Source organism: Lolium rigidum, chromosome 2 (assembly GCF_022539505.1).
Source record: "Lolium rigidum isolate FL_2022 chromosome 2, APGP_CSIRO_Lrig_0.1, whole genome shotgun sequence".
In the NCBI taxonomy this organism is placed as follows: Eukaryota; Viridiplantae; Streptophyta; class Magnoliopsida; order Poales; family Poaceae; genus Lolium; species Lolium rigidum.
Genome location: NC_061509.1, coordinates 157,982,078 through 158,006,028, shown reverse-complemented (window position 1 = coordinate 158,006,028; position 23,951 = coordinate 157,982,078). Strand labels below are relative to the sequence as shown.

General features: G+C 52.9%; 1 protein-coding gene across 1 annotated transcript; it reads left to right on the top strand.

The window, feature by feature from the left end:
• Positions 1–1,989: 1,989 nt before the first annotated feature.
• On the top strand, positions 1,990–3,421 carry LOC124687542 (transcription factor MYB17-like). Its single transcript, XM_047221316.1, has 3 exons — positions 1,990–2,122; positions 2,387–2,516; positions 2,830–3,421. The coding sequence occupies exons 1-3, from the start codon at positions 1,990–1,992 to the stop codon at positions 3,419–3,421; spliced, it is 855 nt and encodes a 284-aa protein (XP_047077272.1).
• Positions 3,422–23,951: the final 20,530 nt, after the last annotated feature.

The following is a 23,951-nucleotide window of genomic DNA, read 5'->3' as shown; positions in this document are numbered from 1 at the left end:
GTTTTGTTCGTACCGCGTTTAGGGGACGTCGCTCCCCAGCCGCGTCCCCCAAACGCCGCCCCCAAATGAATATTTGTGCACGAAAATAAAGGTTTTCATTCAATTTTGATTATATATTACAAAGTTTGAATGAAAACGGCTAGATTTCATCTAAACCTAGACTACTGACCGCCCGGCGGCGCGTTCCACGGCCCCACCCCGTCGTCGCCTCCCCTACGCCGCAGCTCCTCCTGCGCGCGCCTCCTCTCCTTGCGTTCGGCGGTGGCCAGACGGTGCCGCTCCCGCCGATAGTCCTCCTCCGCCCTCCCCTGTCTGGGCCGCCCGGAGGGAGAGCTCGACGGCGCGACGAATCTGCGCCTCTTCGCGGGCACGGGCGTCGTCCCGGAGCTTCTTCTCCGACTCGAAGGACTCGACGAGGGCGCGTTGCTGATCGGCCGTCTCGTCCGGGTGCGGGTCGTCGTCGTCGGACCAGTCGAACTCGTCGTCGTCGTCGTCGTCCTCCACCTCGGTCTCCTCCGCCTCGGCCTCCTCCTCCATTGGCGCCTCCTCCTCCACATCCGTTGGCGCCTCCATCATCGCCGCCGCAAACGCGTCGGCCGCCGCCAACTGCTCCGCCCGCCTCCCCCATAGCGCCGTAAGTGCCGACTCCCGCCTGTCGACGCTCCTCCGCCGTCGCTCGCTGCTGGAGCTCGATCGACTCACGCCGCCGGCGCTCGATCGAGTCACACCGTTCACGGAACAGCGCCGCCGCTCATCGCGCCGGCGCCGGCGCTCGTCAGCCCATCGCTGCTCCGTCTCCTCCCGGTACCGGCGCCGCCGCGCCTCTTGTCCCGTCGAGGCGTCGAACGCCGCAACGGTGTCGCACTGTCTGCTCTGCCACGCTGCTGCCGCCGCGGCCTCCTCAGCTGCGGAGGCAGGGCGGAGAACGCCGCTAGATCCGCCGCCTGCTGCGCCTCACGCCGCTGGCGGGCCTCCTCCTCGAGTGCCTTCTCGAGTGCCGCACGCCGCTGCAGGCTCGTCAATGGAGGAGACGGCGGTGGAGGGAAGTGGCCATCGCCGGGGCGGTTCGCCATTGCCACTGGTGATGGAGGAGACGGCTGTGGAGCGACGAGGGGTGTGTTTGTTGCCGGCGGGGTGTGGTGGCTACCATTGATGAGCCGGGAGACCTTTTATAGACGCCGGCGTCGGGAAGAAAGCGCGGGAACAGACGAGAAGAGGCGGGAAGATCGCGCGGGAACGGGCGGTGGCGTGCGAACGCCGGCGACGCGTGGAGGCTGCGCAGCACCGACGAGACGTCTCGCCTGCCCCTCCGTCGCCATTAAGGCAAAGATGCCGCTGCGCGCGAATAACTTCCGTCGCGAGGTAGGCGACGGTTAGGTTAAAATTAACCGTGCCGCTGACGCGTCGGCCCCGCGCCTCCTCGCCTCTCATTTCGTTGTGTCCGGCGTGCCCGGTGCGTCCCCTGTGGGACGGGGACGGGCTCGGGGCGCCGGACACCGTATAGGGGCGCGCCGGACAAAAAAGGGCTTTGGGGGACGCGGCTGGAACGCTTTTTTTGTCCGGCGCGCCCTAAATCCCTTTGGGGGACGGTTTGGGGGACGACTGGAGATGCTCTCAGTCCTCACCCCGCAGCCCATTCTGTGCTGTGGCTCCGTCGAGGCCGAGAGAGCCGTCGATGGTCTCGCCGTAGCGGCAGCCAGCGCAGGTGGAAATCTCCGACATTAAAGTGCGCCCCCGGGGGATCCTCCTCGGCCACAAACAAAAGCCTCCTCGTCCTCCGCGCCTGCCCAAATCTTTCCCTTCCACTCCGGGACACCCCCTCTCGTTTCACATCGCATTCATCGCCCCGTCCTCTCTATCCTCCCAGGCCAGGCCTCCATACGTAGCCTCCTCGTGCGCGAGCTGGCGCCTGCTCGATCCTCCTGCTACTTGAGTGTTCTCTTCTCTCTAGCTCTTGTGCTGCTTGGGTTATACAATCGACCATTACCCATGGGGAGGGCGCCGTGCTGCGACAAGAAGGGGCTCAAGAAGGGGCCGTGGACGCCGGAGGAGGACAAGCTACTCGTCGACTTCATCCAGGCCAACGGCCATGGCAGCTGGCGCCTTTTCCCCAAGCTCGCAGGTCTGCCGTCTTTCTCTCTCAGATCCATCAACCCAGCTAGTGTATGAAATTGACTGGTTATACTGGTGCCTCTTCCAAGTTCTGTACCCAAAGATGATGCATATTCGATCTGGAATGGTGTATCTTGATTTTGGATTGCAGCCTTACAGGATTTCATTAAGCAAAGCTTTCTTCGGAACACGAAAGTTCCCATTGTCTCTCATTTCCATGGTACATAGATTTTGCTGTTTAAACCGCATTGGGCTTGTGTCGCGCTGCATGCAGGGCTGAACCGGTGCGGCAAGAGCTGCCGGCTGCGGTGGACGAACTACCTGCGTCCGGACATCAGGCGCGGTCCCTTCACCGCCGAGGAGCAGAAGTCCATCGTCCAGCTCCACGGCATCGTCGGCAACAAGTAAGCGCGCGCCCCGGCCGGCCGGCCTCAGTTTCCCTCTTGGGACAAGCACATTTCCCCACTGCTAGTACTAGTAGACACTAGAAACTGTAGCTCCTGCACTATAGCCATGAGCTCGTCGCAGCGTGCCACTGTGTCGGATGCCCACACTGTGCGAGCATGGCCCCGTACGCGCGCTCAATGATGGAGCCTGAGCTATTTTCACGTACTCCAGAAATCCTACACTTAGCGTTTACTGACTAGTTTCAGGGTGATACTTGTGTGTGAGTAATGGCGGAGTTATATTGATTGCAAGTGACGGCATGCATTGCAGGTGGTCCATGATCGCGGCGCAGCTCCCCGGCCGGACGGACAACGAGATCAAGAACTACTGGAACACGCACCTGAAGAAGCAGCTCCGCCTCATGGGCCTCGATGAGCCGCCGCCCGGCCCGACCGCCGGCTGCCCCGCCGCGCGCCACATGGCGCAGTGGGAGACCGCGCGCCTTGAGGCCGAGGCGCGCCTCTCGCTCCGCTCCTCCTCATCCTCGGCCACCGCCGCCGCGACCGCCACCACCACCTCCGGCTCCTCTTCCTCGACGGAGGCCGACACCATGGCCGCGGCGAAGCCCTCGGACGTCTTCTTGCGCCTCTGGAACTCCGACATCGGGAGCTCCTTCCGCAAGGTGGCGCCGCCGGTGTCCGTGAAGGAGGAGGAGGCGGTGCTGCCGGGGGAGTACGACTCGTCCGCGGCGTCCGACGAGAACGAGATGGACGCGGCGGCCGAGTGCCAGATGTTCCTAGACTTGGCCTGCGAGGAGTTCGCCGGCGACGAGCTCGGGCTGTTCCACGGCCGGTACGGCGGCTTCTCGCTCTTCCCGCCGCTCGACGTGCTCACGGAGGCGTCCCTGGATACGGCGTTCTAGGCAGCACAACGCACGTCGCGCGCCACGTACGTTACATACGAAGTACCTATACATACGCTTGTGCTGTGGGTATGTATAATGTATATGCTTTGTCTTTTGTGTCGTCCGGAGGGCGTATGTATGGCGCGCGCGGGCGAAGGTAGCACGTGTGCAGAAGTGGTGGACATTATTTTGGATTAGTTATAGTTAGCTAGGGCTTGGTATCGATCGCCCGGGGATAAGGCTGGACATCATGGTGTATTATGGCTTTGTGACGGGATTCTCTCCGAAGACGCTCTAATACATCGAATGATGTTCGATCTTCAATTCATCTTGGAGCTGTTGTAGCCCTCCGATCTTTCATAGTTCGATCTAGGAGACGTTGCTGCAGGATCTGTGGTATAAAATTGTTGGCAAGATGCCCAAAGTAAGTATTCCCTCCGTTTGAATTTTTGTTGTGGTTTTAGTTCTAACTTGAACTAAAATCAGGACAAGATTTTCTATGAAATGGATGTGAAACGGATGGATTACAAGGTAGTAACTTTTGCATGTGTGTCAATGTAACTTGAAGTTGTTGAGAGAGTGAGTATAGCTTTATCAAATTTGATACTGCTAACCATATCGTCCATAGAAAAATGCTAGAATGGACCTAGTTACATATGACCGCACTGAAAGAGTAAACGTAAAGAGAGGTTTTGGGAATTGCACGGCACACAAGGGGCTGGCTTCACACGCATTACAAGACGAAATTTGATTATCAAAATTGAGCAACAAAATCTTAATTACTCCCTCTATCTCAGTTTACTAGGCATGTACGTGTACCTAGGTCATCAATTTGATCTATATAATATAAATTATATAATACAAAAATTATACCATTAAAAAGTATAAAACCTAAAGTTTCTAATGGTATAATTTTTGTAATATATATCTTATGTTAAGTTGGTAAAATTGATGACCTAGGGATACGCGTAGGACTAGTAAACTGAAACGGAGGGAGTATATTATACTCGTATGTAATTAATATCGTTGGATTCGTATTGAAAATCACTTTCTAATTATGCTAATTTATACAAACAACCTTGATATATTTGAAGTAAATCTTGGCCGAACAAAAAATCACGAAAAACAACTCATTCTTTGAAATGGAGGGAGTATAGATCAAGAGTAACATGGCAAGTATCCTACGCGTATACAACATCTACACACACATGTATTGTATTATCACCCTCCCCCAATCTCAACCGGCTAAAAAAGATTAAGATTACATTTACAATGCTCATACAATGGCAATAGAGTGGCTTGGTGAAGATATATGCAATTTGATATTTGGAAGAGATAAACATAATCTGTAGTTGCTTCTGAGATATGCGCCAACGAACAAAGTGAAAATCCAACTTGATAATGCCTTGTTCTTGCGTGAAAGACTGATTTTGAAGATTTGTCCCACCATAACACTAGAGACGGTGCTCTCTGTGGGGGCTGGTAAGAGTATCACCATCGGGTGGATGCTGGGAGCCATGGCCATCGGCGCAGCAAGGAGATGTCGGTGATGCTACCAAGCACCATCCTGCATTGCTACAAGCGGTGGGTGGTGTTGCTGTTGACGGTGAGTGGCAATGCTGCCGGTGTTGCTACCAGTGGCGGGTGGTGATTGCTGCAAGCGGCGGGCAGAGATGCGCCGACGCTGACGCCATCCGCTATTGCTACCAGCGGCGGGTTGGTGTTGTTGCAAGCTGCTGCAAGTGGCCGATAGTGTTTCTGCTGGCAGCAATGCTACTGGCGCCATGCAGAGATGCTACCTTCAGTAGGCGGCAGTGATGCTAGCCGGAGTCCTCGTGCTACGGTCGAAGATGCCATCAATGTCGTCTTCACATGGCAAGGGCAAGGTCATGGCGCTCTACGTGGTGCTCTCGAAAGGAAAATAGAAGAGCTTTTTACCGATGGGGATGAACACATGGCGCACCTTCAATCCAGGGGGTCGGAAGCCCCAATCCCCGGGGAACGCTCAACACTTCGGTTAAGTTTCACTCATGTGTACTTTACAACCGGAGAACTGAATGTTTCGTTATTTTTTTCTCACGAAACGAGTCATTAAAGTAAAGAGACATTTGTTTGCAAAAAATAGAGAATTACTTTTTCTTTGCGACCTAGACGCTTCACGAATACATACATACAGTCACCTCTATGAACACATGCACACCCTATTCATGAGTACTCCCAAAAAACTGAGCCCAAGAAAACTAATCCGTCGGATCTTGAGATTGACGAAGTCACCACTGCCCGCCGTCGACAGGAACATTGCCTCCCACTGAAAAATACTCCGTCTTTACGAGACACCAAAATATCAAACCTAAGATTTTAACTCGGGTGGACTAGGGGTGTCACTATCCTCCTAACTATTCAACCGCAAGTTGGCTCTCACTTTTTTTTAGAGAATTACTAATATTTACTTTTTTTTTGAAATGGGGCTTCACCCAGCCTCTACATAAATATGATACACACGACCTTATTCATTTATTGCATAGTTCAAAGTATTCAAAAGTTTACATCAATGATCAGAGAGGGTTAAGACATGTACCAACCATCAAAAAATGAATAACAACAGTAAATTATCCATTTTACAACCTACTAGTGTGCCGCCACCCAATAGCCTGGAAATAGAAGTCATGAGTAACCATTAGCAGACGGTTGCACTCAGTAACCATATTCTTTCGTTGATCCTCTAGGAGAAGGTAGGCCCATTGCTAAATCAAATACGTCGTTCGTCCGGTAACCTGCAAAAAATTACTTCAATTATTTGTTAAAAATAATGTCATTTCGACTCACCCAAATGGATCAACATACATCTGATAGTCCAAACGCACCCCTCTGCCGCCGCCGCCGCCGGTAGCGCCACCGGGCAAAGGCCGCAGGGCGTGGCGGCGGCGGTGGCCTCTCCTTGCTGCCGCGCTGGGATGGCGACCGGGAGCCCTCTACGCTCGCTGCGGCCGGACGGAATTGGAGATGGGCGGCGGCGGCGGCCAGATCGGCCAGAAGCGGCAGCCCTTGCCTTTCGCCGGACTTCACCGCAGCAAGCCGGAGGGGCTGGTGGCGGGCAGCGGCCGGGCCATGATCTGCGCCACTTCCCCCCGCCTCTAGGCCGTGTGTGGAGGCGATCTCGGGTTTCTCTCGCGTCACGAGGTCGCCGGGGCAGCAGCCTTGGGTACGACGGTGGAGGTGGCCATCTTCTTCGTCAGAGAGGGTCGGCCTGCGGTTGGTGGTGGTGGATCTATCGATCTATCACCGCATTCCGGCGGCGTGATGGAGGAACTTGGAAGCCGGCGTCGGTGTCGCCGGTGGTGGGTTGGAGTGGCCAGCCCGGGATGGTCGCCGACGTGGGGGTCCGACCTGAATAAATGCGGCGGTCCTAGGGCCTCTCTTGCGTGAAGAGGAGAACCCACCGGAGGCCTGGACTCGTGATCTGGCCGAAGTGTTGAGTTCCGGAAGGCTCCGCCGATGAATGTAACAGTGCTTTTGCCTGGAGTTTGTTGGATCGGAGGTATTCGGTCGTGCGCACCCATGTTTTTATTCCGACCGATTGGTTCTGGAGGGAGCGGCGCGAAGCTCTTTTTCTTTGATTGACATCAAGTGACTATGGATCCATGATGAAAGTCGGAAGAAGAGAATTTCATGAAGGTCAGAGGGGAGGACTAGCTAAGGGAGGTTCAAGTCTTTGTGATGTTGAGGGACTTGCTTGGTGTTTCGGGCTTCACAGCAGTGGTATGAAAGTGGGGGCGACAACACAGGTGAAGTGCAGAGTCCTACCTTTCAGGGTGAAAACCCAAGGTCCGGCCTTAATTGGTTGTGCCTGGCAATGTTCTTGGTGGAGGCATTTGTTTTGAGAGCGGGGACTAGTCTGTAATTCAGGTGTTGTCTTGGCGGTGGATGTATTGTCGTTGTTAGGCCCGAGATATCGTAGCGGGACTTTTATTTCTTAGTTTTCTTTTCTTGTTTTTGGCTGTGTGCATCCGTAGTGCCATTAGGGTGGTGCGTTGTTGCAGAGGCTGGGTGTAATTGGTATCTTCTTGATATTAATATATTCCCTTTATCGAAAAAATTAAGCCAGGTATCAAACATACTAATAATATTAGCAGGCAGAGGTATGTTGTAAGTTAAATAAGTCATTCGTGAGATGATTTTAGCAAAAGGACATGATAAGAATAATTGGTTTCTAGTTCATTACAAAAATAATATTTTTGGCACACATTCCAATTTTGTATGGTTAGAATTGTCTTTTGTGAGCAGCACATTGTTGTTAAGAAATCAAATGAATATTCTTTTTTATTTTGCGAGGAATCTTTAACTTCCACACGTATTTGTGTAAAAATGTAGTATGACCATGCATTAAGTCAAGATACATTGATTTAACCGTAAAAATAGCCGAATCTGTAAATTTCCATACGAAATTGTCCGGGATGTTTGACAACTGCACACTCATGAGGCGTTGGCATAGGTTAATCCATTGATTCGGAAGCTCCGTCTAAAGCTGATATTAAGCTGCGTTTGCGCTAACACAATAGCAACCAAAACATTTTTCCGTTGCACTATATTGTATAATGACGGATATTGTTATGTTAAGGAAGCGTCACCTAACCAAATATCCTCCCAAAAACGAACTGAAGACCTATCCCCACTTTAAAAAGGAAAAGGCTTATCCTCATCCGGCTGTAGCATCAGCCGAGTGAGATAGCCACACACCACGCCTAGCCCCACAACGTCTATGCATGACATCCACATCAACCGCAGGCCCCTCCCGCATATGAGCACCACCGGCCATCGCTGCTCCTCCTCCTCTCCCACAGGCCCCTCCCGCTCCTCCTCTAGCGCCGATCACTGCCTATCTGCTCCTCTGCACGAGGTCCTCTGCTGGAGGGCCGCCGGAGCTCCTACACACTCCGGCCGATTCCCATCTACTCCTCCGGGTGAGGGTTGTTCCCTGGTTGGCCGCTGGAGCTCCTACACACGCCGCTCGCTGGAGCTCCTCAGTGTGAGGGTGCACCGCCCCGCTCCCGCTGGCAAGCTTCCCAACCGCCCCGACCTAGCTCTTCCATTAGCGCGCCCTGCCCCTTACTCCTCTATCGCCGGCCGCCACCGCGCACACCGGCCGCCACCGCACACCCTTGGGGCAGAGCACAACATCCTTACTGGAAGCTTCTCTACGTGGAGGATTCATCGCCGGCGAGCTCAAATCGGGCATGCTGATGTCTTCATGGATATGATACAGAGAGATTTGCATCAATGTTACATACGTTATCGTGTACATACGCCAAAAAAATGTTACTTTTGGGATTTTTTTGCACCATTGGTCAAAATAATTGCACCACTATTTCGTGACTAAATGAAAAATGTTGTAGACTGATGTTGCATACTATACATACGAATCATTTTTGTATCATGATAGGACGCATGGAATTCACTCACTAGATCGGACGGTCCGGAAGGTGGATGATGGGAGCTGTTTTTACAGCAGGCTCATGTGTAGCGTTCGCCTTTTAAAAACTCCCCATACTGAACAAATCATTTTTATCTCGCATAAGGCTCTTTTAAAATGGTGAATCAGCAGGTTTAACCTCAACTTCTGCTAACGGTTTGGTTTTTCAAATATTCAACCTATACTGATATTTATTTTCTGATATTTTTTAAATTAACGTGAGAGTCAGCCATGAGCGCGGCAAGTGGGCCTCAGCCGTCTGGGTTATGTGGGAGCCCGACGATTACCAGTTGGGAAACGTTGACTATCATCCGGGGGATTAGAAATCTAATCCCCCGCTTCCACCGCACGCCACGCGCTTCGCGACGGGAGAAAGGAGTGCTCCACATGGCGGGCCCCACCACAACATTATCCTTACGTTTCCTCTTTAGAACCGCACAAACGCAAATCAAGCTCCTCCATCGCCGTGAAGACCGCTGCCCTTCGCCCGCCGGGATCGTGGCCGATTTCCGCGCCGCCGCCTGCTCATGGCCGGACTCCGCGCCACCGCCTATCTCCGTATGCTCATGGCCGGCCTCCGCGTCGCCGTAGGACTCGAGGCGCTCCAAGCCGCCGCGCCTCCCTATCTACCTCCTCTGTGGTCGCGTAGCTTCGGCCGCCGCCGGCGGGAACCTCCACCTCGCCTCCCTTTTCAACCTTCTTTGTGCTCACATAGCTCTGGCCGTTTTCTTCTCAACATCCATGGAGTTTTGATCCCACTGCCGATCTTATGTGCACGCCCATGGCGCCGTGGCTGCACGAGCTACACGATGGCCGCTGCTGGGCGTTATCGGAGCATCACATTTCGCCAAAAAAATTGCTACAATATTTTTGTTTTCTTGCTACTATATCATATTTTTTTTGCTACTATGTCTCCGGCGAGTATCCGGCGGAATCAGGTTTTGCTACATTTTGTTCTAGATTTTAGCTATAATAGTATACGTTTTTTGCTACAAGTTCTCCGGTGAGGTCTCCGGCGAGACTTCGATGAGGTCGGTTTTGCTACAATAGCAAAACAAAGTTGCTGCAATCTTTGTGTGTATTTGCTACTATAGCATATATTTTTTGCTACTAAGTCTCCGGTGGGTCTCCGGCGACATCTCCGGCGAGTCTCCGGCGAGGTCTGTGTTTTTAGGTGAAAATAGATTTTGCTACAATTGAACCGTTTTTTGCTACTTTGGTACATCATGGTAGCAAAAGTGGGAGAGAGGGCTGGTTGGTTTGATCTGACGGCTGAAAATGTTCCAGATCTGTTGATCGGACGGTTGGGGACCCGGGGGATTAGATTTCTAATCCCCTGGGGGACGCCCAGCACTCCCCTTACCAGTTTACCACCGTTCTTACATATCAGATCGATCGTGATCGTACCGGCCAACCACGCATAACCAGCCGCTAACCTAATAGTAACAAGTAACGAGTCATGGCCGTCCACGGCGACGGCAGCCAAGAAGGGCGGTGGTCAAACCTCGCCGACGACATCCTCTCCGATATCTACCTCAGATCCGTCTCCGCGTACGACGGGGCGCGCTTCGCGGCCGTCTGTTCGTCATGGCGCGCTGCCGTAGCGTGGCACCCCCGGCTGCCGACTCTGCCACTACTGCTCCTGTCCACCGGCGACGGCGAGCGCGACCGGGAGGCGCGGGCGTACAGCCCCGAGGACGGCAGGGCGCTGCGCGTCCCGCTCCCGTGGTTCCCTTGGGGCAACCGACTCGTCGGGTCCTACGAAGGCGGCTGGATCGCCGCCGTGTCCGGCTCCGACGGGCTGCTCGTCGTGAACATATTCTCCGGCGTTCGGGCGGCGCGACTGGACGTAGACATGATCTTCATCCGGAAAATCGTGTTCTCCGAGGACCCGTCGTCCGGCGGCTGTGTTTGGGCCGCGATGACCTCACGATGCACGGTTGCGCTCCATAGGGTTGGCTGCCCTAACCCTTGGTGGACGAGGACGACAATAAACACGTTTAGGGGTCTGCTTCTACTAGACATCGCCTTCTGCAACGGCGAGCTCGTCGGGGTTACTTGCGAGGAACTACTGGTGTTCCACATCGGCGTAAACGAAGACGGCGCTCTGGGGGGAATTCTGGTCTTCCGCGTCGACGTTGATATGACAAGCTTCTACACCATGGAATTATCATCTACCTTAAAATACGTCTTTGAACTGCACGGCAAGCTAGCAATAGCGGTGGAGGTCGGATCAAGAGGATTCAACTGCAAAAAAGGTGATTTTTACAGGGTGTTTGAGCTCGCCGACAATGGCACAACAAGATCACAAAAATACGCCTGGGTTGAGGTGACGAGCTTAGGAGACCACGCCTTATTCCTGGGACCGACGAATTGCAAGGCGGAGCATATTTCAACGGCGATCCGCCGTGGCGGGGTTGAAAGGAACCGCATCTATTACTCCAAGCAACACGCCTATCTTCACAACAACATAGAGTGCTTAGCGACCTTAGACATCGGTAGTTGCACCGTGCATTGTTGGGAAAGCGAAAGCAAGCATCACTTGGAAAGGATTGTGTCACACGGCTATCATTACGGCCGCATGGATCAGGGTGGCGCTAATGGCTATGTGTGGCTCTGGCCTCCTAACTTCTAGTTCCTCATCTGTGAACACCAAGTACCGCGCATTTGTCTCATGTAGAAGTACTGTTGTCATTATTAGGAGAATGACTGGACAGATGAGCTTAAGAATATGAAGAGAATCATATTATATATATGACATTTTTATTGCGGTTTGTTCAGATTTTTCTTTTGTTTGTCCAGTTGTATAAACAATTATCAATTAACCTTTGGTACCATAACATGCATGGATTCGTAAAAAAGTCATGTTATCATGTGTTTTGTCATATTTTTGTTGCATATAAGGGCATGTACAATAGTAGGGAAGTCACGTCTTCTCTTAGCAGTCCATATCATCTAGAGAGGATGATAAATATAATCGGTACAATGCATTATCTCTTATTGTCATCCCTTGCAATAAATGATAATTAATTATTTTTAGTAGGAAATTATGTGACTAAGGGTGTAAAATCAAACCAAAGCGCTAACATGGAATTACTACTTGGATTATTTTTCTTCAAATCTTTGTTTAGTTTCTATGTGTATCCTTGTACATTTCTTCCCTCCCTAAACATTCTCCTTGTAAGACTCTTTTTTCCATTTTAAATATAAAAATATATGTAGAGTGGTAAAAAAACATGTTGCTCCTATAGCATTTGACATATTGAGATAATACATCAATATAGTTATGTCTTTCACAATGCATTGTATCTTATCACGCTATTCTAGGCGGTGGTGTTTGTTATTTGTCAACCTCCCAAATGCATTGTATCTTAAGAGATGTATCTACATTTAGAGCTCGTTTGGCCCGTATCATTTGGGGCTGGAACCAAGAAATTCATTTGTGATTCCAAGAATTAACTTTTTTGGCTGCCACAGAATTGGTTACAGAATTCATTTGAGAATTCCATGGTCTCATCCCATCATGTCGGTACCCTATAATGTCTGTAGATTTGCCAAATGAAATGATATTGTGCCAAACAAGCTCATTTTGTGGACATGTATGCATGTAATTAGACTAGGAATGAATTTTGTCTATGACTCCGTCCAACACTTGTATCTTAGCTACATATGCAACACCAATGTATTTTTCATTTAATATAGTGTCACATACTCATTGATTAGGATACCACGTTAAACATACTCATTGCTTAGGATACCACGTTAAGAAATACCCATTGCAAAAGTCCTTAGGTAGCAACATACTACCTCCATTCGAATGAATATGGCTTACATTTTTTCTGTAAAGTCAAACAATGTAATGTGTAACCAAGTTTTTAGAATAAATTATTAACATGTAAAATACAAAATTAATATCATTAATACATCATGAAATATATTTTCATATATGATATTAAAGTTGTTAACAGTTTTTTCTAAAAGTTCGGTTTTGAGAACAAAACACTAGTAGAAAACCTCTCATCCATCTAAGCCATTGGTACCGGTTCCCTTACGAACCGGTACCAATGGGGTTATCTATACCGGTTGAATGGCTCTGGCGGGCGAGGAGATTTGGTACCGGTTCGTTAGAGCTTTCGCATCGGTTCGTGTTAGGAACCGGTACGAAAGGTCTTCGGCCAAAATTCAGACGCGTGGTGGGGCCCGGGCTGGACCTTTGGTACCGGTTCGTAACACGAACCGGTACGAAAGGGTACCCAGCCATATCAAAATCGCCCAGATCGTCCCGAGCCCCTCGCCGGCTCTCATTTTTCTCTTCTTCCTCACAATCTAAATTTTTCTCCACCTCTCACACTCCAATAATCTTTATTTTTCTCCACCATTTTAACAAGATTAACGACCTCCATCTATCCAAGGGTTAGCAATATCATCCTTTCTTCCGGCGTTCCTAATTTAGCTCATTTCTTTGGTAGTTTAACTCGTACTATTTTTCTAGTGCTAGCAAGGTGTTTGATGAAATGCCTAAGTTAGGGATTTTACTTTTTTATAATCAATTTGAGCTGAAATTATGGTATATTTTGTAGGTTTTAATTAGTATCATCCCCGTCCTCACCGCCGTCGATCGCTAGCGTCGTCCCCTAGCCGGCACCGTACAACCTCGGTGAGCCTCTTCTTTTTTATAAAAAAAACTTAGTTTTATGTGATGAACTTGAATATTAGTTAAGTTGGTCACTCATATATCCATGATGTTGTGTACTTAATGATTTTTGATATACATATAAAATGCAGATGAGTCGACAATGGATGTACGGTGACCGGTGCCATCCCGAGTTCATTATCGGCATGCATTACTTTCTCAACGTGGCTGAGGCAAACAGCAGTCGAATGGTTTCATGTATTGTCCATGTAGTTCCCGTAAGAATATGAAGGATTACTCTACCTCGAAGACCCTTCACGTCCACCCGCTGGAGAATGGTTTCATGCCCAGCTATAATTGTTGGACCAAGCACGGAGAAAGAGGGGTTATATTGGAAGACAACGAAGAAGAAGAGGATAGTGACAACTATCCCAGCTTATTCACTGAAGACGGTGGTAGTAGAATGGGGGTAGACGAAGCTGAAGAAGAGCTCATTTTCGATGAGCCGATTTTTGATGACCCGGATGACGATTTGGGTCGGGCCATTCTTGATGCGAAGATGAACTCGCGGAAATGAAAAGGAGAGGTTGAAGTTGGAGAAAATGTTAGAGGATCACAACAAACCGTTGTACCCAAATTGCGAAAATGGTCGAAAAAGCCGGGTACCACGCTGGAATTGCCGCAGTGGAAGGCGTAGAATGGTACTTCGACAAGGGATTTGAAAAGTTGCTGAAAATAATAAAGAAGATGCTTCCAGGGGAGAACGTGTTGCCCTCTAGCACGTACGAAGCAAAGAAGGTTGTCTCGCCCTCTAGGATTAGAGGTGCGGAAGATACATGCATGCATCAATGATCGCATCCTCTACCGCGGGGAGTACGAGAATTTGAATGCATGCCCGGTATGTAGTGCATTGAGGTATAAGATCAGTGCGAGATGACCCCGGCGATGTTGAGGGTGAGTCCACCCCGGTGAAGAGGGTTCCTGCGAAGGTGATGTGGTATGCTCCTATAATACCACGGTTGAAACGTTTGTTCCAGAACAAAGAGCATGCCAAGTTGTTGCGATGGCACAAAGAGGACCGTAAGAAAGATGTGATGCTCGAGACACCCCGCCGACGGGTCGCAGTGGAGAAAAATCGATAGAGAGTTCAAGTCATTTTCAGATGACGCAAGGAACTTAAGATTTGGTCTAAGTACGGATGGCTTTAATCCTTTCGGGAGCAGTAGCTCCAACCATAGCACCCGGCCGGTGACTCTATGTATCTATAACCTTCCTCCTTGGTTGTGCATGAAGCGGAAGTTCATTATGATGCCGGTGCTCATCCAGGGCCCGAAGCAACCCGGCAACGACATTGATGTGTACCCGAGGCCATTGGTTGAAGAACTTTTAGAGTTGTGGCGTGACGAAGGTGTACCCGTGTGGGATGAGCACGAACAAAAGGAATTTAACCTACGAGCGTTGTTATTTGTAACCATCAATGATTGGCCTCGCTCTTGGTAACATTTCAGTAGGCAGCCAAACAAGGGATACAATGCATGCACACACCGTTTAGGTGAGACTCGATAGTATTTATTTGGGAAACAAGAATGTGTACCGGGCATCGTCGATTTCTTCCAAAACAACATCACGTAAGAAAGAGAGGAAAGCATTTCGGAGGTGAGGCAGATAACCGAACCAAGCCTACCCGCCCTAATGGGGAAGTTATATATGATATGGTCAAGGATTTAGAAGTGATCTTTGGAAAGGGTCCCGACGGACAATCTGTTTCGCATGATGTTGACGGACACGTACCCATGTGGAAGAAGAAGTCGATATTTTGGGAGCTACCCTACTGGAAATTCTTAGAGGTTCACTCTGCAATCGACGTGATGCACGTGACGAAAAATCTTTGCGTGAACCTGCTAAACTTCTTGGGCGTGTATGGGAAGACAAAAGATACACCGGATGCACTGCAGTGACCAAAGAAAGTATCCACGAAGGAAACAACCCGAATCCAGAGAAGTATCAAGGTCCCGCTGCCTATGCTCTTACCAAAGAGGAGAAGGAGATCTTTTTGAAGTCCCGAGTAGCATCAAGGTCCCGTCCGGCTTCTCGTCGAATATAAAGGGAATAATAAACATGTCGGAGAAAAAGTTTCAAAACCTAAAGTCTCATGACTGCCACGTGATTATGACACAATTACTTCCGGTTGCATTGAGGGGGCTTCTCGCCGGAAAATGTTCGAGTACCCATTGTGAAGCTATGTGCGTTCCTCAATGCAATTTCTCGAAGGTGATCAATCCACTTACTCTACAAAATTTACGGAAGGATGTGGTCCAATGTCTAGTCGCCTTCGAGTTGGTGTTCCCACCATCCTTCTTCAATATTATGACACATCTCCTAGTTCACCCGGTCGAAGAGATTGGCGTTCTCGGTCCCGTATTTCTACACAACATGTTCCCCTTTGAGAGATTCATGGGAGTCTTAAAGAAGTACGTTCATAACCGTGCTAGGCCGAAGGAAGCATCTCCAAGGGCTATGGAACGGAGGAGGTCATTGAGTTTTGTGTTGACTTTATTCCTCGACCTTAAGCCGATCGGTGTTCCCGAATCGCGCTATGAGGGGAGACCGCATGGAAAAGGCACGCTAGGAAAGAAATCAGCAACGTGTATGGACGGACATTCTTTCACTCAAGCACACTACACAGTTCTACTTAATTCCATCTTGGTGGCTCCGTACAAAGAGGAACACAAGGAGATCTTACGCTCTAAATACCTCGGAGCAACGTGAAGATTGGATTGATGGAGAACACATGGAGACTTTCGGCGGTTGGTTGCAAACACGTCTCATGAATGTCACCGATGACGAGCAGCTGTACTTGTTGGCCAAGCAACCATCTTCTACTATATCGACTTTTCAAGGGTACGAGATTAATGGGAACACATTTTACACTTTCGCCCAAGACAAAAAGAGCACCAACCAAAACAGTGGTGTCCGCTTTGATGCGTAAGATGGCAATGGGAACAAGGTCACATATTATGGGTACATAGAGGAGATATGGGAACTTGACTATGGACCTAATTTCAAGGTCCCTTTGTTCCGGTGTAAATGGTTCAACCTCGAAAGACGGGGTACATGTAGACCCGCAGATGCGGAATGACTACGATGGATTTCAAGAATCTTGGGTACGACACCGAACCATTCGTCCTAGCCGTTGAAGTGGCTCAGTGTTTTTATGTGAAGGATATGTCTAGCAAACCGAAAAAAAGAAAAGAAAGGCAAGAGGACACATCATACGATGAGCCAAAGCGGCACATAGTTCAAGAAACATCGTGGGAGTAGAGGACAAGACAGACATGTCAGAAGATTATAATAAGTTTGACGATATTCCACCCTTCAAGGTAAAAATTGACCCAAGCATCATCTTAAACAATGAAGATTGTCCATGGTTGCGTCGCAAGAAGAAGAAAGGGAAACGAGCGAAGAAAAACTCGGAAGACTAGCTAGCTACATATAGGGATCATAACTTGTGTATCTCAATATGGAAATCACTTTTGTGTAATGATGTTACCGTATGTAAGATATTAACAATGGAGATGGTTGGCTTGTTTTACTAGTTAAGTCACGGCTTGCAGGGAAATTTTTCCGAGGCGGAACTTCCGAATATGCCATATATAGGGCATGTGCACCAAGGGCATATTCGAGAAGTTCCGCCATGGGAGATTTCCCAACCCTTTCCGCAACATTGTTAGAGGAGATGGAGTCTTGCACGGGCTTGCAGGAAAAAAATTCCGAGGCGGAACTTCCGAAGATGCCATATGGCGTGTGCACCAAGGGCATCTTCGACAAGTTCCGCCACGGGAGATTTCCCAACCCTTTCCCCAACATTTGTTAGAGGAGATGGAGTCTTCCACGGGCTTGCAGTGGAAATTTTTCCGAGGCGGAACTTCCGAAGATGCCATAGGGCGTGTGCACCAAGGGCATCTTCGACAAGTTCCGCCACGGGAGATTTCCCAACCCTTTCCTCCATCCATGGTGATGAAACTCTCCATCCATGTTGGCTTGTTGAGCTGCTTCCCATGGTGTATCGATGCTCCTTTTATAGGCAGATCGTCCTTATCCCGCCGACAGACTTTAGTACCGGTTGCAGACACGAACCGGTACTAAAGGTTACCCACGCGTCCTTATCCCGCCGACAGCTTTAGTACCGGTTGCACCCACCAACCGGTACTAAAGGTTACCCACGCGTCCTTATCCCACCGACGGGGCGTCGTGCGCTACATACTTTATCTCATCGAGCGGGGCGTCCTTATCCTGCCGACATGACTTTAGTACCGGTTGCACCCACCAACCGGTACTAAAGGTTTGCCTCTCGTCTTCCCGCCTATTTTCTTCCCACGCTTTTCACCGGTTCCCGCCTTTGTCTTCCCGCCATTTTTCCACTATATATATGTAGGCTTGGCCACCATTTACATATCACATCTAGACTCATATCTCGCAAACCTCATCATTCTCTCCCATGGCTTCCATCGCATCTCTAACCCCCCGGGAGGCGGAGGCGCTTTGCGCCTCGAACTACCCTCGCCCGCCGGGCTACCGCGTCCCGACCGGCTGGTTGCTAAGCGTCGGAGGCGTACCGGTCCCTCCAGTCCCTCTAGGTGTGGCGCGCGAGATGGCCATCACGAACCACTACTACTTCGAGCTCACGCGCAGCAGCCGGAGGAATCCCCGATGGCATCCCGACTACAGCCCGACTTGGGAAAGCTTCTTCATCAATCGGCGTGAGAGGGCGCTTTCCAGGCATGAGGAGGGCGGTCCGCCTCCTTCGAACTTCAACGAGGCCGGCCGTCGGCTGTGGTGGCGCGGCCGGACTCTCCAGGGCGTCATGGCCTACCGTGGCCCCCGCCTGCGCTACCCTCAGGCTCCCGACCCACGCGTGCTCACCCGCCGACCGGAGAGTACCGCGACCCCGATGCCGGCGACGATGATGACGGCGACTACGACGACTACAAGTGGCGACTACTACAGGGCTAGGCACGAGTATGACCGAATGACTCCAACAGTAGAATTTGGCCATGTATCTTTAATTTTCGGCTAAGCTATGTATTTTAATTCGAGTTCAATCGTAATAAAATTTTATTCCCGCCCTTTCTTTCCCGCCTTTTTCCGTCGTACGTGGCGGGAAAGTTTCCCGCATGGACGGCGTCGTGGCAAGAGTAAAGAATAGAAATAGATAATATATAGAAAAGAATTAGAAAATATATAGAAAAGAAATATAAAAAAGGATATAGAAAACAAATAGAAAAGAAAACAAACGGAAATAGAAAAAGAAATAGAAAAGAAATAGAGAAGAAAAGAAACAGAAAATAAAAAGAAAAGAAAAGAAACACAAAAGAAAAGAAAAAAACATAAAAGAAAAGAAAGAAGAAACAGAAAACAAAATAAATAGAAAAGAAATATAAAAGAAAAGAAACACAAAAGAAAGGGGAACGAAAATGAAAAGAAAAGAAATAGAAAATTAAAAGAAATAGAAAATGAAAAGAAAAGAAATAGAAAATGAAAAGAAATAGAAAATGAGAAGAAAAGAAAAGAAACACAAAATAAAAGGAAAAAGAAACGAAAAGAAAGAAAGAAAACAAGAAAAGAAAAAAGAAACAAAGAAAAGAAAAGAAAACAAGAAAAGAAAAAAGAAAACAAAAAAAAACCCTTTAGTACCTATGTAGTACCACCAACTGGTACGAAGGTCTTTCAGTACTGGCTGGTGGTACCAACCGGTACTAAAGCGCCCATCCCCTCGTTCTACACTTAGCGCGCGCGACGAAGTCCCCAAATCCCTTCTCCTCGCCGCGCGACGCACAAAGCGTAGAGCCGCCGACGCACCACACGCCGCCGACGCCGCTCGGACGCAACCACGCCGCCGCCGACAGCAGCCGCCGCCGACGCGCGAGCCGCCACCGCCGATGCACCGCCGCCGCCGCGAGTAACCTCCCCGCCCTCTCCTCCTTCTTTCCTCCTTTCTCCTCACGCCGTCGCTTCTCCGCACGGCGCGGAGCTCGCCGCCGCGGCCACCTCGCTTCTCGCACGCCGCGGGCCACCTCGCCTCCGCACGCCTCGGCCACCTCGACGGCGCTCGCAGCCTAGCTTCGCCTCCGCACGCCGCTCCCCACCTCCCACGCCGAGGCCGGCCATGTGTTCGACAAAATGCCGCCGCCCGCTCGCAGACGGGGACGCCGCCTGCAAGGCCTGCGCCGCCGGCCGCCGACACGCGGGTGGCGCGGTGGACGCCATGGGCGGGCTCGTGTGCTGGGGCGACGACAACCGGACGTCCCTCCGGAGGAGCTGCCGGCCGACCCGCCAACTACTCCGCGGGCGAGCAGCCCGGCCCGTCAGGGCCACGGCGGCCGGCGCGTGCCCGCACGTGACCGGGTGGGCGCCAGCAGGGAAGAAGAGCGCGCGGCGGCCACGGGCGGTGCGGAGGTTGGCGGGGGCGGCGGCTGCGGTCCGGTGGGAGGCGGGGTGGGCGGCGGCGGCCGCGGCCGGAGTGGGGCGGACGTCTGCCGGCCGAGCGGCCGGCGCGGACACGCGCGCGATGGAGGGCGGCGGCTGTCGGGGGGATGACCCCTGGTATGGTGAAGTCCACGAGTTTACGACCGCGTAGCATTTCGCGGATCAAGAAAAGATGGCACGGTTCAAAAGATATGAAGCAAAGAAGATAAAGAAGAAGAGCTGCGAGCTGGGCCGGCTTCCGGCTCCCGCGGCCCGTCCGGCTGCGGCCTCCTCGGCCTGCTCCCGCCCCCGCCCGGGTGGGCCGACTGCCGGCTCCCGCCGGCCCATCTGGCTCCGGTTCCGCCTGGCCCATGCGAGGCCGGCTCCCCCTGGCCGACTGGGCCTCCCCGCGCGCTGGGCCGCGTCCGGCTCCCAGCTTCCCTGGTCCGTGTCCGGATGGACCGCTCCAGGCCGCCTGGCCACCGGCCGCCTCGTGCGCGCGTGGCCGGCTCGCCCGATCGAGAGATCGATCGACCGCTCCGTGCCAGCTGCCAGCTTCATCATCCAGAGAGCGATCAAGGCCAACTTCTCCCGTACATGGCCGGCTCCAACTCTCCAACCTCCACGTACAGTATTCAAGGCCAAGAGCAGGTCAAACCATGTACGAGCCAGCTGCTCCATCAGGCGTACGTGAAGGTGTGATCGACCAAGGCATTGGATGCTCTGCCATGCTAGCGATCGTACAGACAAGACAAGGCAACGTGCTACACTGCCAGACTATTGTAGTGCAACAGTAGCACTGTAGCGCACAGTTGATGGAACCCCAGTAGTCACCTCATGTACAGTAACTGCGGGCCATCACTTGTCCCCTGGGTGCCATTATATAAGACACACCAGGGGGAGCCCTTCAGGCTCATTCTCTTCATGGCCAACGAGGCCATCGCTGCCTCCCTCACTCAGCTCGCATACGAGCAGCCGGCCAGGCTCTCTCCAAGCCGGCCTGGCTCCCTCTTAGCTCACAGTAGCTTCTTCCTTATCAGGACAAACAGCTCAAGGAGCAACTACGTACCACACATATACCGTCATATACATCGACATGCAGGAGTAGGGGTTTTACCTCCACCGCGAGGGCCCCGAACCCGGGTACATCACCGCGTGCCGTGTACCAATCCCGCATCCGGATACCGTCGACGCCCATACAGGAACCACCTAACTTTAGCTACCCCGTAGCATATGCCGTGACGATACCACGACATTTGGCGCCCACCGTGGGGCATGCAGTGGCGCCGGCCGGAGTTCGTCCGGACGGGACCCTTCCTCATCATCGTCACCGCCGCGGCCTTCAACGCCGCCGGCATCGCCGCTCTCTCCGGGCACGGCTTCACCGCCGCGGCCTTCAACGCCGCCGGCATCGCCGCCCTCTCCGGGCACGTCGTCCTCACCGCCGCGGCCTCCAACGCCGCGAGCTTCGTCTCCGCCTCGTCCCTCGCTGCCGTGAGCTTCCTCACCATCTTCGTCGTCGCCGCGGTCGACGCCGCGACCACCTTCTCCGTTGACGCCGCCGTGGGCCTCAGCCTCGCCGCGTTTTCTTGGCCCCGGGGAACCGCCGCATGCCCGGCTGGCTGCGGCCGCAACCGCCGCGTCATCTTCTTCACCAGCACCTGGGTCCCCAACAGCGCCTGGGGGCTTGGCCTCGCCCGCATGCGGTAGCAGCAGAAGCTGCGCAGCGCGCAGCAAGCCAGGCAGCCGTAAGCGGCCACGAGCAGCAGCAGCACCTCGCGCACCTGCGCGCGAACAGCCAGCAGCAGGCAACTCGCCCGCACCGCCGTTCCCCCTCGACCGGGCTCTGTCCTCTCCACTGCGGCTCCATCCTCCTGCGCGCGCAACCGCATCAGCGCCCAAGCGCTAGCTCATCCGTGTGAGCAGCAGCAGCTGGCAGCATCCGCGCAGCCAAAACAGCTAGCTAGCACTAGCACTCAAGAAAATAGCAAGAGCCAAGCACAGTTCATCGTGCATGCAAGCTGCAGCGCTCGCGCGCGCAAGCAGCAGCGGCAATCGCGGCCGCATCAGCGTCCATCCGCGCCGCCAGAGCCTGCGCCCCGTCGACCTCCGCAGCATCCTCCGGCCGCCCGCGTACGCGTGCTGCCCCGCGTGGAGCTCTCCTCCGGCCTGTAGCAGCCGCCCGCTCCGCGCCCCGCAACAGCAGCACCGCGGCGTCCGACTCCGCCAACAGCAGCTGCACCTCAGCGCCTGCTCCTCTGCAAGTAGCAGCAGCGCCGTGCGAACGCGTCATCCGACTCGCCACCGTCCGGCTTCGCCTCTGCGTCCGGCTATCCCGCGATCCTCATCTTCACCTCGCGGTAACCGTTCATCCGGCTGCCTCACCGCCGGCTTCCGCGTGCCACCGGCTGCGCCCGTGCCCAAGTCCGGCCACCGGCTGCGCCCGCGCCCATGACCTCCTCTTCGACCGCACCAGCTGCACCACGCCTCTGCCGGCTGCGCGTCCATCAGGCAAGGCAGCTATGTCCGCCTCGCGAACCCGCAGCACCTCCGGCTGCACGCTCTAACTTGCCGGCTCGCAGCTCCAACCTGCCTCTGCGACTCAAGCGCCACCGACCGCACCTCGTCAGGCCCCGGCTGCTCCCCACGCGCCTCCGCCCGCTACGGCCTCCGCCGGCTTCGCCTCTCGCACCTCCGTTACACGCCGTCCGCGCCCTGCGCCCCAGCTGCGCCCACATCGACCTGTGCTGGCTTCACCCCAAGCACGGCTCGTGGCCGGCTCCGCCCTGCGCTGCTCATCTCCGTCTAGCTTCGGTGTCACCCAGGTCCGGCGCCTTCGCCGCCTCGCGCTCCACCTGCGCCGCGCCACCCTCCTGCCGGCTCGCGCGCGGCACCAGCGCCTCGTTGTGCTCCGGCTGATGAGAGCTGCCGGCCGAAAGAAAAAAGAGCAAGAAAGTGGTGTGGCCGGTTGAAAAAAAAAAAAAAAAAAAGAAGGGAAAAAATAGGAGTGGAGCCGGCTGGAGTAACATGGCCGGATGAGAAAAAAAACAAACGAGTGGGGCCAGCTGATCGTGCGGCTGCCGGCTGAGAAAAAGAAAATGAAGGAAAAAAAGAAAAAGAGAATGTTGGCCGGCTGAAAAAAAAGGCTCGCCGGCTGAAAATAAATCCCCTGGCCGGGTAAAAAATAGAAAGAAAAGTGGCCGGCTCAAGCAAGCCGCCGACTGAAAAAATTAAGAAGAAATGAAAATAAATGTCCGGCTGAAACATGCCGCCGACTGAATCCGCTTGATGTTCGATTCGATCGAGCCGGCTGCACTAGTGCCGGCTGGACGGGTTATTCTTAACCCGGCTGGGGCTGGGTTCGTTTGGTTGGTCGCTCGATTTCGCTCGTACCGGTTCCGCCTATCCAGGCCGGCTGGGAATGGGATGAGTGGAGCCTGCACCGACTGAACCAGCCCGAGCGCGTTTGGTCGCCCGTCCGGCTGAACCTGAGCAGCCGGAATCTGCATCGACTCGTACATCTGCAGCGCGTTTGGTAGCTTGGCCGGCCGGAGTCAAGCCGGCCGAGGCCATCAGCCCATCGACACTTCCCCACGCGCGTGAATCGGCCACCCCGAGAGACACTCGGGGCTATCCCCTCTCACACCGGCCGCGCCTCCGCACCTCTTCCGGCTGCGCCTTCACCGCCACCGGCCGCGCTTCGCCCTCTTCCGGCCGCGCTTGCACCGACTCGCCCGCCGGCCGCGCCCTCGCCGCCACCCGCAGCGCGTTTGATGGCTTGGCCGGCCGGAGCCAAGACGGCTGAGGCCACCAGCCACTCCCTCGCCTCTACGGCTTCCACAACTCGTCATCACTATCGAGATCAACCCCACAGCGAAAACAAAATGTAAGTATCGTTGAGTAACTCTCCGCACCGCTGCTCAGCCGGGTAACCCGAGTTACACCTCGGGGCTACCCCTCTTCCGCCGCACTTCGTCGAT